General features: G+C 34.5%; 1 protein-coding gene across 2 annotated transcripts in view; it reads right to left on the bottom strand.

Moving 5' to 3' along the window:
- The window catches only part of LOC149774672 (uncharacterized), a 76,843-nt gene extending 66,625 nt beyond the window's left edge, over positions 1-10,218 (bottom strand). For both annotated transcript variants that reach the window (XM_089944925.1, XM_089944926.1), the window contains exons 1-3: positions 9,941-10,218; positions 4,490-5,062; positions 318-457 (exon numbers count right to left, since the gene is read on the bottom strand). In XM_089944925.1, the coding sequence (XP_089801051.1) occupies positions 318-457; positions 4,490-5,062; positions 9,941-10,184 (957 nt within the window). In that variant the 5' untranslated portion in view covers positions 10,185-10,218. The remainder of the gene's footprint in view (positions 1-317; positions 458-4,489; positions 5,063-9,940) is intronic.
- Between the last annotated feature and the right edge of the window lie 7,285 nt (positions 10,219-17,503).

The following is a 17,503-nucleotide window of genomic DNA, read 5'->3' as shown; positions in this document are numbered from 1 at the left end:
TGGTGACCACTAAAATTCAAGCATTTTCCGTGACTGTGCATTGATTTAAATATGCTATGCTACATATATTTATTCTTCAAGATACATGAAGGCTTTAAAGAGTTATTACAATCAGAAGTTAAGGCAACGAAATAATTGTCTAATTCTTACCTGATAAAATTACAACATCATGCAGTCAACGAAATAATTGTCTTATTCTTACCTGATAAAATTACAATTTCAAGCACTCCAGAAAAATCTTACTGTCCACACAATAAGGTACCAGTTCACACGCTGATAACATAATCAACATTCAGGAGTACTGAAAAAATATATACCTTTTTTATAGCATCAACATGTGTTCCCACTAAAATCACTGGGGGAGGGATGACACAATCAGATTGCCTATCAGAAGTCATGTTTTCCTTGTTGGGTGGTGCACAGGAATGTATGGAGTTCAACCAAACCCCAGCAAGTTCTGAAAAGGTCAGGAAACAAGTTGTATCAATGATAATTTGAGTATAGACAGAACAACTTACTTTATGACAATTAAGATATTTTATAAAACAATATTGATTTTATGAATAATCCAGTTCAGGACAGTTTCAAATAAATGTATGACAGAATGAAATGTTTTAAGAGGCAAAGTGTTCAAAAAAGATATATTACAGCCAAAATTAAAATGGTAAAATAATCAATGCTTGAAAGGGCTGCAGGAAGTAAGCAATGAACTATATGCCATTTCTACAAGTGGTATGGATTCTGACTCAGCCCTACATGTGACCTACCTTTGCAGAGGCCTAAAACGTGTTGTCCTACAGGACCTATTAGTACCCACTGTTTTGTTTAGGGTGCTATAAATAGTCATGTTTTGTTTAGGGTGCTATAAATAGTCAACTCTTGCTCCACCTCAAATGCACCAAAATGACCTATGCTTCCTTGAAGGACTTGTATTAATTCAGTTCCTATAGTAAACCAAAGCAAACACCACAATATTAAAAATTCAATAACTTAACATTTCTGAGGGCTCATGATCAAATCTATATTTATCAGTATAGATGAAACCTGGATGTCAGCTTCTGTGCAGAGAAAAGGATATGAGCCTTAGTATTGTATTGACCAGCATGTGTTTGAAACATGTGCTTTCAATACTGCACAAAAGAGTCAGGTGCTAATTTTAGTAATGAGCGTTCCAAACTCAAGACTGTTAAAGGACTGAAATTTCATCAATAAAGCAATGTCTCTAAAAAACAATTCCATTTACAACTAGATAAGCTCTCAAAAGACTCTTTTTCTTAAAAGGTTAACTCACACTTATTAACCAATCCTGGCCAGCCAAACCCATATAAATACTATTTTATGTTCACCCATTTCCAGGCTGGTTCCCATTTTTCCATATAATTAGTACCGTTGTTTCCTGAAGAGCCCAACTAGAAGTACTTGTAAGCAAATAAATACTGCCTGAAATATTTTGGAACACTTGTTCAAAGTAGCCTTTAGTAAAAATGACATTGTCTCCGATTTGCTGGAAAACTGTGCTCAAAAGATCATAAACCACGCATGCACACACATATACAAGTATTTATGATCATGTCAAAATAGATTCCACAAATTCCACTATAACATAGAAAGATCATACTGTGTCTTGACTAAATCTCTCTCTCTCTCTCTCTCTCTCTCTGTGCCACAAATGCAATTTGTAGTAGGAACTTGAAAGTGAAACCCTCGTAAAGACCCATCATATCTGTATGTGGGAGTTCTTGTAATATTACATTACTGGAAGCTATTCCTGCCTAAAGTGCTTTCCAAACGTGAGCTGAAGACACAAATTCTGCAAAGTGGTTTGAACGGAACTAATACAACTGGAAATGCCTTAGAATAAACAAAAGTGACTATGGCACACACACCTTGGTGGGTGGGTGGGGGGAATAGACTGGGGGGATAGACTGAATTTGTGTACTGCTGAACTGAAACTTTCTGGAACATTCTTAGACGGTTCATCCATAGGAAGTTCTATAATATGGACAGTTATAACTCTGTCCCAGAATCAGTAAACTGTGCCAAGGCAAACAGGTAACATGTTAATAAAGTTGATGATGTTAATGAATTAACTTCATGTAAAAGATTGATTTCTTTAAAATAACATGCACTAATTCTAAAACAGGTTGTAGTAGTTATGAATTGAGACCAGTCTCTCACCCCCACCCTCCGTGAGTCTATTATTAGTAACAAAGAGTGAGAGTAAAAGTGTTTGTATGAAACTAATAAAAATAAATGGAAAACATACTTCTGGTAGAAAGTCTCTATTTTTAATTAACAAACCTGTAGTACAAAGTAAGGACTTTTAATTACCAAACATCTGATAGAAAATAAGGACTTTTCGTACTTTACAAACTTCTGGTGAAAGTATGAACTCTATATTCAAACGTCTGATAGAAAGCATAGAATACTTTAATTAACAAACTTCTGGTAGAAAGTAAGGTAATATGGAAATTTTAATTTACAATTATCAAGTGGAGAGTACTGACTTATAATTAACGAAGTTGGCAATATTCTTAATATAATACACTTTACACCAGATAGCCCTAATCAGCACTTGCCCTGAATCAGTACTTTTGACCATAAGAACCCAGGGTTCCTGCCACAAATTTAGAAAAGGACTTCAGACCTTTACCAGACCAAAAAATACAAAATTCCAGACCTACTACATGTAATGTGATCCATTTTTTGACCTGCATGTCCAGACATTCTCTAAATATCAGGCCCACACAGGCACACAAAAAGATCGGTCCAAGAATATAAAATCAAATAAAATTGAAATGAATACTCACTAGCACAACATAAAATTTAATAAATGAAATAATCCATGAAACAGCGTTAATACAGATCATGAAAGCTGAAATTCAATGACTTTTCAATGACCAGTATTCAGTTTTCAGTGATTACTCATGGTATCAAATGTTCCACTTCAGTTATTAATTTAAATACCAAAATAAAAATACAAAACCAATACAGAAATAAATGTAATATGAAAGGGAAATTATGTTTAAAAAGAAAGTCATCACAAACCAGATGTTAACTGTTGCCCTTTAGCTTCTATACTTTCTTCTCCAGCTGCCAAGTTCAGTGCTTTCACTTCAGAGATTCTTATCTAATGGGGATGGGGGGGATGGGGGGTGTGTAACCTACCTGTTACAAAAATAAAGGAGGCAATAGAATAGAAAGGAGGGAGAGGAGGAAATGACCATTTTATATAAATAACACTACAATATCCATCGATCTTTCATCCAGCTATGCTCTGTTAGAGTCCTAAAGAAATCAAACTCTTTCAAAGATGCTACCTCTAGTTGTATTCACATTAATCTCTTGATTTTTCTGAGTGAATCTGTTCCTCACCAGTGTATGAATATTGTTCTATGCTGAGACACCCTTGCTAATGGGTCAAATAAATTACTAGCTTAGCCGGCTGGAACTAGTTTGGAAACTTCCTTATGTTTATTATGCACATTTTTTCACTACTCATTGGTAATGTCTTTTCGACAGTTTAGCTCCAAATTAAAAATGTTCACTAACATAAGCACTGTCTAATTTCACTTTCTTAAATCACTTTTTCTGATAGTGGTATTTTGACCAAACAAATCTATTTGCTTCATAACTGTATTTTTACATTATTTATTAAATTGATCTGAACCCTTCAAAGGCTATATGTAGCTATGCTCAAGGTATCTTGAAAGATGCATTTTTAAGGAGAACTGTTAACATTCTGGATTTACCCTAATTATTACACATTTATGTTTTTGTTTCCTTTTTCACTCATAAATCTTAAGATATTAAAAACTGAAATTACAATTTTCCGGACTTTAGGAATTTGCCAATATGTTAAAAATATAAACAATTTGTATAGTACCCTAAATTAAATAAATGTGTGATATCCCTAAATTTCTTCAAGCGAATTAAGAAGCAGTGAAAACATATATCTCCATGTTATTCCCAAGATAATTGGGCAGTAAATTGTCTCCAATTGTACATTACAATTCACCTTGTATTGATTTACCCCATAAAAGAAACATAATACATGTGAACCAAAGAATATAAATCCATGTTACTATTTATTGTTTGAATTGAACTCGCTCTTCTATCTGAAACTGAGTAGTAAATAAAAAAACTAAGTTGTACATTTAAACACTTCTCGAATAAGATGAGTTAATCCGTGTTTATAAGTCAAGAGATTTTTGCTAACAAAGACAAATGAATAGTCCAGAAGTTCATACTTCAGCAAAACAACTGATAGCCCTGAATCAGCATTTGCACAGCTGGGAAAGAAACCAGAAACTTTACTAGGCCATTAGAATTTCTTACTTGCCATTTCGAAGTGGGAAAGTGAATTAATTTTCAATCCCTTAACAGACATTTTAATGCTGTAAGTATTGCTTTATATCTAAGAAAAATTAAATTCTAGGAAAGAATGAAGTAATTTATCATAACACCGATGAAGCAGCCTAGAACTCACCATGCACTTTGCACTTCATTATCCCCTTCCTGTCAAAGTAACACTCGTCTTCTACCATATCGTCTACGTGTCCACTGATATCTGAAACCAAGAGGTAAATAGCACGTCTTGATAGGAACATTTGGTGCGTTGTATAGAAAGCATACTGCCCTGCAAAGTCCCACACTGTCAAGGGTGCATATTTGCCAAGATCATGTTTTATTTTATCTGCATTCTTTTGCAACAATTGTAAAATTTCCCTGTTGGGATCCTTCATGCGACTTTCACCGAGAACATTTTCTCCAGGTTCTGATCTACCTGTGGTGTGTGCATCAGACTTTGGAAGATTTCTCTGTACTACAGAAGAAGGGAATCCTAGTTGCTGACTAGTAGGAGATGGCAAAGGTTTGACCAAGTCATGTTGAGGAGAATCATGGTCAGGTTCTTCAACAACATGGCCTCTTGCACTGATGTGAGTTCTCTCCCCTTCATGAGGGATTTCAACCTGTTGCTCATCAGCAGCCTCATTTCTCACTGACTGTTTCTCATTCAGGAACTTGCTAAGTCGTTGCAGTCGATAATCCTGTTCTGAATCTGAAAATAAAAAGAGCAGTTAATTCAGCTAAATTCTGCATTGCATCAGACAACCAAACTGAAAACAAAATTGAAGAGTAGATTGTCAGTTAGGTACTTATTTTACCATCTCACCTAGATGCCGACTCTATACCACTACTTTAAGAACAGGAGTTGCATACATTTAATATGAATTAAGCCATCCAGTATGATTTGTTGAAATGTATCTTTTATAAACTTGTAATAATACAAGAATCATTAAAAAAGTAAAGAAAAAAAATGAAAACAATAGCAAGAAGGTACATTTACACATAAATTTGGAACTACTTAGGAAGAACAAATGTTTATTTTTTATATATATTTATAATCATAACTCTAGCAGCAACGGTATTTGGGGAAACATCCTTGACAAGTATTAGTAAATTATTTCTCCTGTAAAACTCATCATAGATAAGCCATATACTTCCAATGACTGACTACTGTTCAACAATAAGGAGAAATTGTACTCGTTGTTGACTAAACTGAATTCACAAGCTACAAAAATGAGCAGCTCGGTCAATTCTTTATGTTCACATTATTGGATGATGATCGGACAAGGTAACATTACTAAAATGGTTAAGATATTCAAGATTTTCTGAAAGCTGTTCTGGTTTTCTAAATGTATCAAAGATGTTCCAGAGAATATGACTAAATTATTCTACAAAACATCTTCATCATCTAAGATCAAAGTTTAGCAGCAATCTTCCAACTTTCATACTAATAGATAAAAACAATATTTAAACTATATTACACTGACTAGCACTGCACTCTTTTGAACCTTTGTAATTTTCCTACGCAACATCATCAAATATCACATGCTCCTGCTTGGTGCTCAAGCATATTGCAATCAGTAAAACAGTTCTACTTAGACAATGAAATTGACTCTTATGCTATTTTGGAAAAAAGATTAAATCTAATCAATAAGCCAGCTTGTGGTACACTAGTCTACAATAAAAACAAAACAATCTAATCAATAAGCCAACATGGAGTGCACCAGTCTACAATGAAACAGAACAATCTTTTTTCTTTAGGCTGCGGGCTCATGGAAACAACTTTTCTGCACCAAAACTGAAAACATCAATCATGAAAGAATGAATCACAAAGGGCTAGTTTAATCCAACTATTTATAAAATGAAATAACGCAAAGTTATATGAAAGTATAGTAAAATATATGGTCAACTGTACTAAAAGTTAATCAAGTAAATAATGGAAAGATCTATTTAAGTGAGTAAATAGATGGGCAAGTGGATTAGCTTTCTATACATGAAAAATAAGTTCTTGTTAAATCTTGGTGCAAAGATGCGGACAGAACAAAAGTTATAGACATGCTTCAAGTTACCACATTTTGTGATTGTATCATGAACGGTGCCAAGAAATCAACCAAAATACAAAAAGGTTTACCCAGATCAGTGACAAGTGTAACAAAGATCACAGTGACACACTTTTCTATTTCTATACAGATCAAATCGTTTACCTGACCTAGTTCTGTGATTCTGAGTGGCAAACTACATAAATTGGGTATGATTCCATAAACCTTTTTCAAGCATGAGACAAATGCAAAAATGAAAGCAATAGTGGATTTATCTATACTTACTCAGCTAGCTAGTTTGACCCCTCACCTCCACATTTAATGTAACATGGACATAAAGCATAACTCATGCATGTTTCATTTTTCCATGCATCACAGTGTGGGAGTTAATCCCAACCACACTCACACCATAACCAGTGGAGGGCTGTATAGTTACAAATCACCATACACACCAGACAAGGCCATATAGTGCATCATCAGTGCAGAGTGTACTGGTTGACATTACTTACCTTTAAATGACCAATAATGATGACCACACATGGAAGGATAGATGTCACAGTGATATACAATCAGAAACCATTTGAAGAATAAGTGTTTTAAATGTCAATTATATATTTAGCAAAACAAAATTGTTTCAAAAGATTTTTGTATATTTAATGCATGCTACATAAAGGACAGCGATCCTACGGAGGTCAGAAGAAACGCTTCAAAGACATTCTAAAAGCTGCGTTGAAAGCATTCGACATAAACCCTGATTCCTGGGAGCAAACAGCAAGTGAATGAGTCTCATGACGTTCCTCAGTGAACAAAAGCTCCAGGTTGTGAGAATCTACCAGGACAGCAGCTGCAGAGCTGAAGAGGCAAGCCAGTAAAGTATGTGCCATCAACCCTCATGGAGATGTCCCACTCATCCCTTGTCCCTTACGCAAATGAACTTTCCATGCAAGGACTGGCCTCATCAGCAACCTGCACACACACAGACCAGAACCTGCCCCTCCAACCCTCAGATGACTGGAGTGGTCCTTGTCTACTCGACGGACAAACAACAATATTAATGAAGCCATCCAACTTGAAGCGTCATATTTGACAGCCCAAATTATAAGTCAGAAACAAACAACATAAGTTTATAAATTGTCACCAATTAAACTGAAATATATGTATTTCTGAAATGAACAATTGTGTATTGATAAAATAGCATCATTCAATAATTAATCCCTCGCTCCTGTTCTGTTATGTGCAGTTGGGGATGGTAAACTAATCTAATTTTAATTATGTAATACTTACGGGTCACTAATGTGTAACTTAACCTATCCTGATAAAGGAAAACCCTCATGGATGTCAGATGTACTGCTCTCCTGGGGCCCCGACCGGCCGATTGGTCTAAAGCGCTCAGGGGGCGCTCACCAGTTATTATGTACTTTTGAGAGAGTGATATATGTAATGTGAAGCTGTTTGTATTTAAAACATGCACAATAGAGAGAATGGTGGCATACCTCTCTCCTACATTAATGTAAGGTGGATATTTCTTTGGATATTGTACTTTTGGAAATTGTACATGATTTAAACACACTGCTAACTAAAATGAATGCTCCCTTGTGCAAAAAAAATCAGCCTGAATTTGTCTAAAGTACACTATCCATAGCAGTATTAAGATAGGGAAAATGAATTTTGCCAGACTAGACAATACCAGCTTCTGAAAGGGCAATGAATTACCAAATATATAAAATGTAAAGAAAAAGTTATTGGCTCTTTTTTTATACAATTTACCTCTGAAGTTCAGGAAGTGAAAATGACCATGTAGAGCTAGCACTTTTTTGAAAGGTGCACATATAGAGTAAGGCCAAGATGTATACTCTAGAACCCATATTACACCCATCAATCATACATCAAAATAAAGGGAATTAAAGGTTCTTTGAATTGTACCTAAAATATACAAGGTCTTCTTTAAATAGCCAGTATAACCAGTGAGGAAAGCCAGGGAAATTCTTTTTCTTTAAAATCCTAACCCTATGCAAAATACAAAACTGTAGAGTGCCACCTCACCGTTCGGATCACTGCCATCTCACCTCTGTCTGCGTGGGTTCGAGTCCAAGACTCAGCTAGCGTGGGTACATGGGAAAGACTGCCAGTAGCTTCTCGTGCGTCGGTGGTTCTTCCCTGGGTTTTCCAGGGTTCTTCCTCCAGCAGTTATACTGTCTGCCATGTATAGCCTATCTTGTGCTGAAAAATGGTGTTAAATCCTACAACAACAAAGAACAACTGCTCTCCTATTCCAGAAATCACTTAGAACAGATCCAGTATGATTCCATGTGATAACCCCATGCACATTTGCACTTCCTCAATCTTCTCTTGGACTTTGCTTAATGAAGGATATCAGAGTTAGGTGGGAGGAGGGTATCTAACAATAGGAACAGGTAAGTAAAACTGAAACTACTTTACCCCCACCCCACCCCACCTGAAAAAAAAAACCACATTTTAATGCTAATAACACAGCCGCCTGTTGCTACTGTGTAGCTGATTTTGTCTGGCGGAAAGTTGGTGACCTCAACTAACAAAATTACCTTATAGTACAGTCAATTTATAGATGTTGTGTAGCAGCAGTCTGGGTCATAATTTGTGCTGCAACTAACAGACACACCCCAAAAGAAAAATAAAGAATTCACTTTCTGGTATAAGAAACAAGGGTGTGTGTGATTTAGATTTTTAACGTAGCTTTAACAATTTTCCAGTCATATCGCTATGATGTCTGCGATGTAGCAGTTTAAAGTGATGTCTAGCACTGGGGCATTATGCCACAGACATGTAGCATGATGTCCCACCCAGTCACATTATCCTGACACCAGGCCGACCAGTCCTAACACTAACCTTTTAATGCTGAGCGCCAAGCGAGGCAGCTGTTAGTACCATTTTTAGAAGACTTTGGTACGACTTGGGGGGTGTTTTGAACCCATGACCTCCAACATCCGGGGCGGACACTCTAACCACTAGGCCACTGGAGCGGTCAAGAAACAAAGGTAGAAAGAAAATGCCATGTGATCACCAAAACAGAACCTTCATAACGTCCTTTAACAATGAATGATTGAGATATGCCCAAGAAGTATTGATGGCCCTTCCTCAATGGACTGTTACCGTCATGAATGACAGGCAGGGATGATAATAAGCTCTCTAGAGAGTGAGTGATATCCATCTGGAGATGAATGTTGAAATATCAGCTGGGTCCTAGAAGGGAAGGAAAAGCCTGTGAAGATGCCAAATATAACGTAATTGCCCTAACTGGAGAATAGAGTCCATCCTGGTTGTCTCCAGGCCATGAATGGGACTGGGGATCTTAATCATGGATGACAACACTTAGAGAAGCTGGCCATGGCCTTTATGTGAAGTACTGCTTTTACACATTTATGTCTGTATATGCTAACATATAGGGTACAACGTCTCTCTTTACTTGAAAGTAGTGAACAGAATGTATAAGGAATCAAGATACTTAATTTGACATAGAGAGAAATGTTTGTATGATGAAAGGAGAAATACAATAATGTGAAATAAAAACATACCTTTCTTCCTCAATGTCCATTCATGGCTGGATAATGAAACATCACAGCAATGCAAATGGACATCAATGCCCTCTGTGCTGCATCTTTCAGAAATGTTGACATCCTTTCCAAGAAGCCGTTTGATAAGGGTTGTCTTCCCAACACCCAAATGTCCAACAACCATAACTCGTATACTGTAGATTTTCTCCTTTCCATCTTTTAGTGCGTTTTCAAATAGTTGGATAGATCTGTCATCCATATTCATAATTTCTATAGGAAGTCCTGTTCCTGCAATTGATGATTAGTTACATGTTACTGAAATAAAACACGGGCAAACTAAAACTATGTTAGATATCCACCTCGACAATTGAGTGAATTGGGTAGGACCATGATAATAAGAACCCACAAAATATATTCATGTTTTCCAGTTTCTCAGCTTAATCAACTTTTAATGAAGACCCAGACATATTTTTTTCACTATTCAAAAAGAAAAATGAAAACAAATTATTTTGGAATATTGCAACCAGTCGACATCTGAATTCTTTTAATGGGAACAGTATACGAGATTATGTCCATCAATCAAGATGCTTACTATTTATCACAATATGTTTAAGCGCCTACTTGATATAGACCAGAAACATTATTTAATAATGACCACCTTTACATCTTCTTTGTTAATTGTCACCATCTTCAAACCAAACCAAACGTACAGTACTGCTATATGTGTTGCTTTCATTCTCACTTTAACTATGCAATTATTGTAAAATAAATGAAAGTATTATTTGTTTGGGGAATTTTATACTGTTTGGTGAGCATGGGTCTCTGCTGGGGAGCATTCTAAGGTAGGTTATATTGTTTTAATGACTGTAAATAGACAGCAGCACTGTTATTAGCACTCTTGTAGACAAAAATGAGCTTTTCTTGAATGGCTTCAGTCTCTAATAGGTAATATTTTTAACTAATCACCAAAGTTTTCCCTGGGGCCCTGAATGGCCGAGTGATATAACATACCTCAATCAGCTACATGCACAAATCAATTTCAGGAATCTTGTTTTTATTCTTGGGGGAAAAAGTGTTAGGGTTGGCGATGAAAAATGAAGACAGTTGGCTGACTGGAAACTCGTACTTTTTGTTTGTTTTTTAATCAATCTATTTAATGGGTCAATTAATAGTTATTATTTTAGCAAAATTAAGACAGCTATTAATAACACAGAGAATGTTAAGTTCATGGTGTTGAAAATGCTAGATACAGTCGGTTTTCCTATTTCGACAGACATCGCATACTTCATGTTGATATGATGTTTGCAGTATGTGCAAATAATGAAATGCTTCTCCTTGCTGCTGAGCTTGACAAAGTCAATGTCTATGGCCCTGAAGTTTTTAAATTTAGCTTTGCTGACAGCATATTGCTTCTACAACCACACTCTTTAAAAATGAATCACACCTGAACACTATTCCGACAAGTAAATTAACCATGTTTTGCATTGTATTTCATGGTGTACAAATTTGACTTCAAACAAACATTGCCGCTGATCACAAACTTTAATATTAAAGGTCGCTTCCGCATTTTCATTCAATGCCATGATGTGTAATAATATCTGTTCTTCAACATATCTCTCTGATGTACTTAATTTCAAATGAATTGGGCTGGTCTTTATTTACTGTATGTATGCAAATTAGCTAAATGGACTTGCCCACATCAGAATTTGACATGATACGTCGCCCTAGGTATTGTAAGCAAATTGTAAGCAAATATATTATCTTTGAAAGGTTGTTGTTTATCTCAACTAGCTTAAGTTCTAATTTCCTTACACCAGCTGTTTGCCCCAAGTATAGGATTAGCTAAGTTTAAGAAGGACTGTTTGTTGCTCATACACATACTACAAATTACATGCATGTATCGCAGTGGTAAAAAAGAGGGTTTTCTATGTTGCTGGAAAATCCTTGTAGCAAAGATTCCTGAAAATAGTGTTTCTTAAAATAGCACACATTTTATTTAAGGACATGGTTTTTTTTTACTGTCAGAGTGGTTGTGATTATGTGAGTGTTCTGCACATGTATACTGGGTTTATATTTGACAATGCTAACGCTGCTATTTCTTTCTTTGTATAAGTATTGAATGCTTGGGGAAAAAAAACAGACAAGTTAATTTTTTTCATTCAGGCTCAGATTTCAATAATTTGTTGTAGGCTTATATGAAAAGATAGATTATTATCAAATTGGATTACATGGCTTTTTTTGGTCACATGCACTGTTCCCCACTGAACCCCCCCAACCACCACCACTGTCTGGGAATGTTATGTATGGTGTAAAGCTCTTGCCTTCACCGATTACTGTCATTTCTTATATGTCCATGTGGGTTAGAGTCTCAGGCTCAGTCTATGTGGGATGTGAGAAAGCTTGTCAGTAGCTTCCTGTGGGTTGGTGATTCTTCCAAGGGTTTTCACAGGTTTATCCTCCACCAATTATACTGGCCACCACATATAGCTTATCAAGTGCTGAAAAATAGTGTTAAGCCCACAACAATGGCAAAAACAATAAAAATGAAGTTTTCCTCATTTTCTCTTTGACCTGATATTAGCCTGAATGCTCTTTCATGATTATGTGCTTGGTTTGCTATATTCATTTATCATCTGAATTACCCCATATGATACTTATAAGTTACTGCATTTGTATGGGGAAAATATGAATGAGTTTTTTGGATGGAATACTGCACGACCTTGCGAGTGCAGTATATCCATCCGACAAAATGAGTTCATATTTTCCCATACAGATACAGTAACCTTTTTATTATATGCTCATTTTCTTATTCTACCTAAGGCTTAATTATATAAACAAAATACACTACAAGATACAACGTAAATGAATCTATGCCATATTCCAAACTAAATACCCAAGTGCAGATTTATGATTACACAACAACATTACTAATGCGCACATAACTCCACCCAGATAAATTTCAACTTCGTTGCACGCTCGACATAACTTTCAAAAGAAAATGGCATGTCTAGATAAATTGAAATTTGCAGTCAAACTGTGAATGAATGCGTACTGCAACAACTTTCCATTTGATCTGGAATGAATAGATTTTGGTATTTTGTTTCGATTCGACGAAAGTTTATGATTTTGGACTGGATTCATCTGTGCAAATTGTACATGAAATACATCAGATTGAAGCAGCGTGGGAGAAGCGTGTTTACATCTGCAAGTGTGTTTGTTCTGTCATTGACTATTTGAAATCATAATGTGGGACAAATATGAAATGTTTCAATTGCAATTATCAAAAAGACGCTACATACTGAATTTAATGTTTATTTCATTTTGAGTACAGTAAGGAAGATGTAACTGCACTTGGACTATAGTCAAAAATACAGTACAATTTTCAAATGTGTAATCAAGCTTGAGAACTCAAAACATGGCTCATGCAATTCGGATTTACAAAACTAAGAAAGTACATTTTGAGTAAATTCAGGATGTAAAACTGTAAGTATCTTTTTAGCCATTCTTACTACCAGATAAAGGAGACAGTTTATGCCTTTATAGCTTGCATGTTATTTGTAGGTACCAAGCAATTTTATGAAATCTAGTGTCTATCGCAAAATTGAAACAATGTATCAAAAAGTTAACATGGAATGTAGCAAAACAGTTGGTATGTTGCAGTCCACGAAACATCTGCTTTAGTTCATTCCGAAACAAATTTAATCAACCAAAATGTATTGCGCCTACTATGCGAATGTACCTGATTTGTTTACAAAGTAGTTCCTAATAAACTATTGGGCACACGTGTCCTGCGCATGGGTGCAATATGATGGTGTGCAATATCGTAAAATATTGAATGATTCTGATAATGTAAAGTTAACGGAGAAAAAAATGAGAATATAATAATGTTAGGAATTGCAGATGAATACAAAAAATATACTAGCTTCATGTCTACATGGGCAATTCGAGACTATGTTAAGTAAGATGTTTTGCCAAATAATGTTCTGTATCATTATTATTATGAATCAACGTTATATGTATTTCACGATGTCCGCCATCTTTATTTTGGAGGCAATTTATGTATAGGAGGCACCTCAGATTACCACTATGCGGTGTATGCAATCATTACTGAACACCAATAAACTGTTGATATAACTAGCTTTTATGTTGAATAAGTTATGCTCAACAAGAAAATAATGCACTTACCTTCTCCTGCACGGATAATGCATTAGGATGGTGCATGTTCTAATTTTCCCACACTGCCAACTTGTTTGGAGGCCAGTGTTTACTGTTTATACGTATGCCACAAGAATTTTACTGTTTGATCATACGTTTGTGATTAAGATTGTATTAATATAATTAGTATTTAATTTTTGTTTTAAATCTCAATAATTTGACAATATTTAAGATTTATTGAGTCTTAAATACTTGTTAGCAATATGTACTATTTTGACAGAGTGTTACACTCTGTGTAGTGCAACCAAAGGTTATAAATACAGGTGTCGTGCACACCATTCAGTTTCCCTTCAACCGCCATCTGGTTCATTTGCAAATGCAATACATAATGTATAATCGGCTTCCAAAAGTTGTAGGGAATGTTATCATTCTCTAAGTAGAAATTGACTGGAAATAATCATATTAGAAAAATATACATTTATTTCTGCAATATAAAAATTTAGTAAATTTCTGTACCAAGGAAAATCAAAGACAAAGATAAAGCGTTGAGTACTCTTACGTAGGGATATAGGTATTACAGTACATTTGTATGACTTCATATTTTTATCGTAAAAGAAATGGTCACCTGTTTCACCTGTTAATTCTATTTATTTGAATCCATTTGTATTGGGATTTCAATATTACCTCTATGAATATTCTAAAATTATTATAGTAAATTCAATTTGATCAATATTATTATTTAATACAAATTGTTGAGACTGTTGGTTATATTTATATGTACATTCTGTTATATTAATTTATTGACTAGGAAGAGAATAAGTAAATTCTATTATATTGATTTGTTTATTGATATTTTAAGACCAAAATAAATCGTCTATTTTTCTCATTCAGATTTTTATGTTGTTTATATAATTAAATAAATAATTTCCTCACATATAAGTAGCTAGTATAAGAAGCCATTATTTCTACAGAGATTTCGTCTGTTGTCAGACTACTTTATATGTACTACCAGTGCATTATACTACTGCAACCAATTCAAGGTCTCAGTTTAAGGATTGCCGGAGTTTGGAAACAGGAAGAAATTCTCTAAATGTAAGTGAGCTTGCACTGGGAAGTTAAACCGGGGCGAGCACGTTACAGTACTATAGTAATCGCTTTGAATTACTGCGTTTAATACTATAGTTCTAAAGTACCCCCCTTAGAACAATAATAATAGCTTTGAATTACCCAATATAATACTAAAGTAAAAGCTTCGCATTACCCTATATAGTACTACAGTAATAACTTTGAATTACCCCATACAGTACTATAGCAGTAGCTTTGAATTACCCAATATAATGCTAAGTAAAAGCTTTAAATTTTCCAATATAGTACTATAGTAACAGCTTTAAATTACCACATATTGTACCATAGTAATAGGTTTGAATTACCCATTATTGTACTACATTAATAGAATATGAATCATCCCATATAGTACTATAATTTTTGAATGACCTCACGATAGTACTATAGGATTTAGTTTTCCGATGTTTTATTCTCATTTGATGAATTATCCCATATACAGCAGTTATAATAGTAGCAACAAGGGATGATTTTTTCATAATTAAAGAATATATAAAAATGGAAAGTTTCCTACATAATTTGAGTATGCAGATTTCCAAAATGAAACCATCTTTATATCTTTTCAAATAAATTCACAGAAAGCATTCAAGCACATGTACCGTCCACCATTTTTAATTCAGAAGCCTCCCTGTACCTTTTTATCACCCTCCTCCCAAACTTTTTTGCATGAATTACTGTATTTTTTAGTCATACACAAGTTGAAATTATATGTTGCTTTTAAAATGGAATATTTTCTGCTTAATTAGAGTGTGCAGATTTTAAAAATGAGACATCTTTATGATATCTTTTCAAATAAATTCACAAGAAGCATTCAAACACATGTACCGTCCACCATTTTTAATATTGGTCTTTGGCAATTTTTGAAAATTCTTGACCTCATGTTTTTTCAAGCTGAAATTTGCATATTTCTTGCATATAATTTATATAAAAATGTTTTGTGAACATTCAGCTTTAAGAATAAATTGACTTTTTATATCTTCCAGGTAATTCAGCATCCCCCCTGTGCCTTTTTTCACCCCCCCCCAGCACATTTTTGCACGAAATACTATATTTTTGAGTCATACACAAGTTGAAATTATATGTTGCTTTTAAAATGGAATATTTTCTGCTTAATTAGAGTGTGCAGATTTCAAAAATGAGACATCTTTATATCTTTTCAAATAAATTCACAGGAAGATTTCAAACACATGAACCATTCACCATTTTTAATATTGGTCTTTGGTCACTTTTTGAAAATTCTTGACCTCATGTTACTTCATGCTGAAAGTTGCATATTTTTTACATATAGTTATATAAAAATGTTGTGAACATTCAGCTTCAAGAATACGTATTTTTTGTATGTTCCAGGTACTTCTGAAGACTTTCTGTGCCTTTTTATCACACGCCCCCAACATGTTTGCATGCAATAGCATAATCATGAGTCATACCAAGTTGAAATTGTATGTTACTCTTAAAACCAATAGTGCATATTCATTACAGTGTTCTTGTACATATATACATTTATCTGAAATCACAATTTAGTAAATAACAATTGCTATTTTAGAATTTAGTTATCATAAGATATATTTGGTCAGTTTTCCTATCTATAAAATAAAATCAATAACAAAAGGTTTTCCAATAGTGTCAACTTAGGATGGGGCAACATTACGTTTTGGATGTCCTAAATTTGCGATATTTTCATAATAATTCTGACCATTGTTTTGAGCAATATTACATAGTTCATGAAGTAAAGACAATTGTGGTATCATATATAGAGAAGAAACTGGCACTGAATTGATTCTCAAGAAATATTTATGATTATGTATTTGTATAAATGGAGAAATACTACAGATCGTTTCTCTATTCCTTGGCTTATGATGACAATATTCATACTGATATTCACAAAAAATGACATGACAACTTTTACCTCTTTTCTGTCCCTACAAAACATGAACATTTTAATTTTAATACCAGTGTCTCTAGATAAGAACCGTATGTAGAACAGATGACCTGACAATGATAATATCTCAGTGATCACAATCACATACATATTATCAATACGTCTAGTATCACTGAGTCTCTAACCTCGAAAATATATTACACAACAAAAAGGTACAAATATTTTGTAATAAGTTTGGTATAATGAATGACAGTGTGTCTGTATAATCCGATTCCTTCATATAAACGTCTGCCTTTTCATACAATCAAGTTTTCGTTTGTTTTTTAACACTAATTATGTAGTATTGTTGTCATTGTTTACATTATGTACGTACCCATGTGTCGGGAAAAGTTAACGTTCTTGCTGGCATGGATGACCTTTGAAAAAGC

This window comes from Sinohyriopsis cumingii, unplaced genomic scaffold (genome assembly GCF_028554795.1).
Source record: "Sinohyriopsis cumingii isolate HCF-2022 unplaced genomic scaffold, ASM2855479v2 utg000160l, whole genome shotgun sequence".
In the NCBI taxonomy this organism is placed as follows: Eukaryota; Metazoa; Mollusca; class Bivalvia; order Unionida; family Unionidae; genus Sinohyriopsis; species Sinohyriopsis cumingii.
This window is presented reverse-complemented; position numbering and strand designations above follow the sequence as displayed.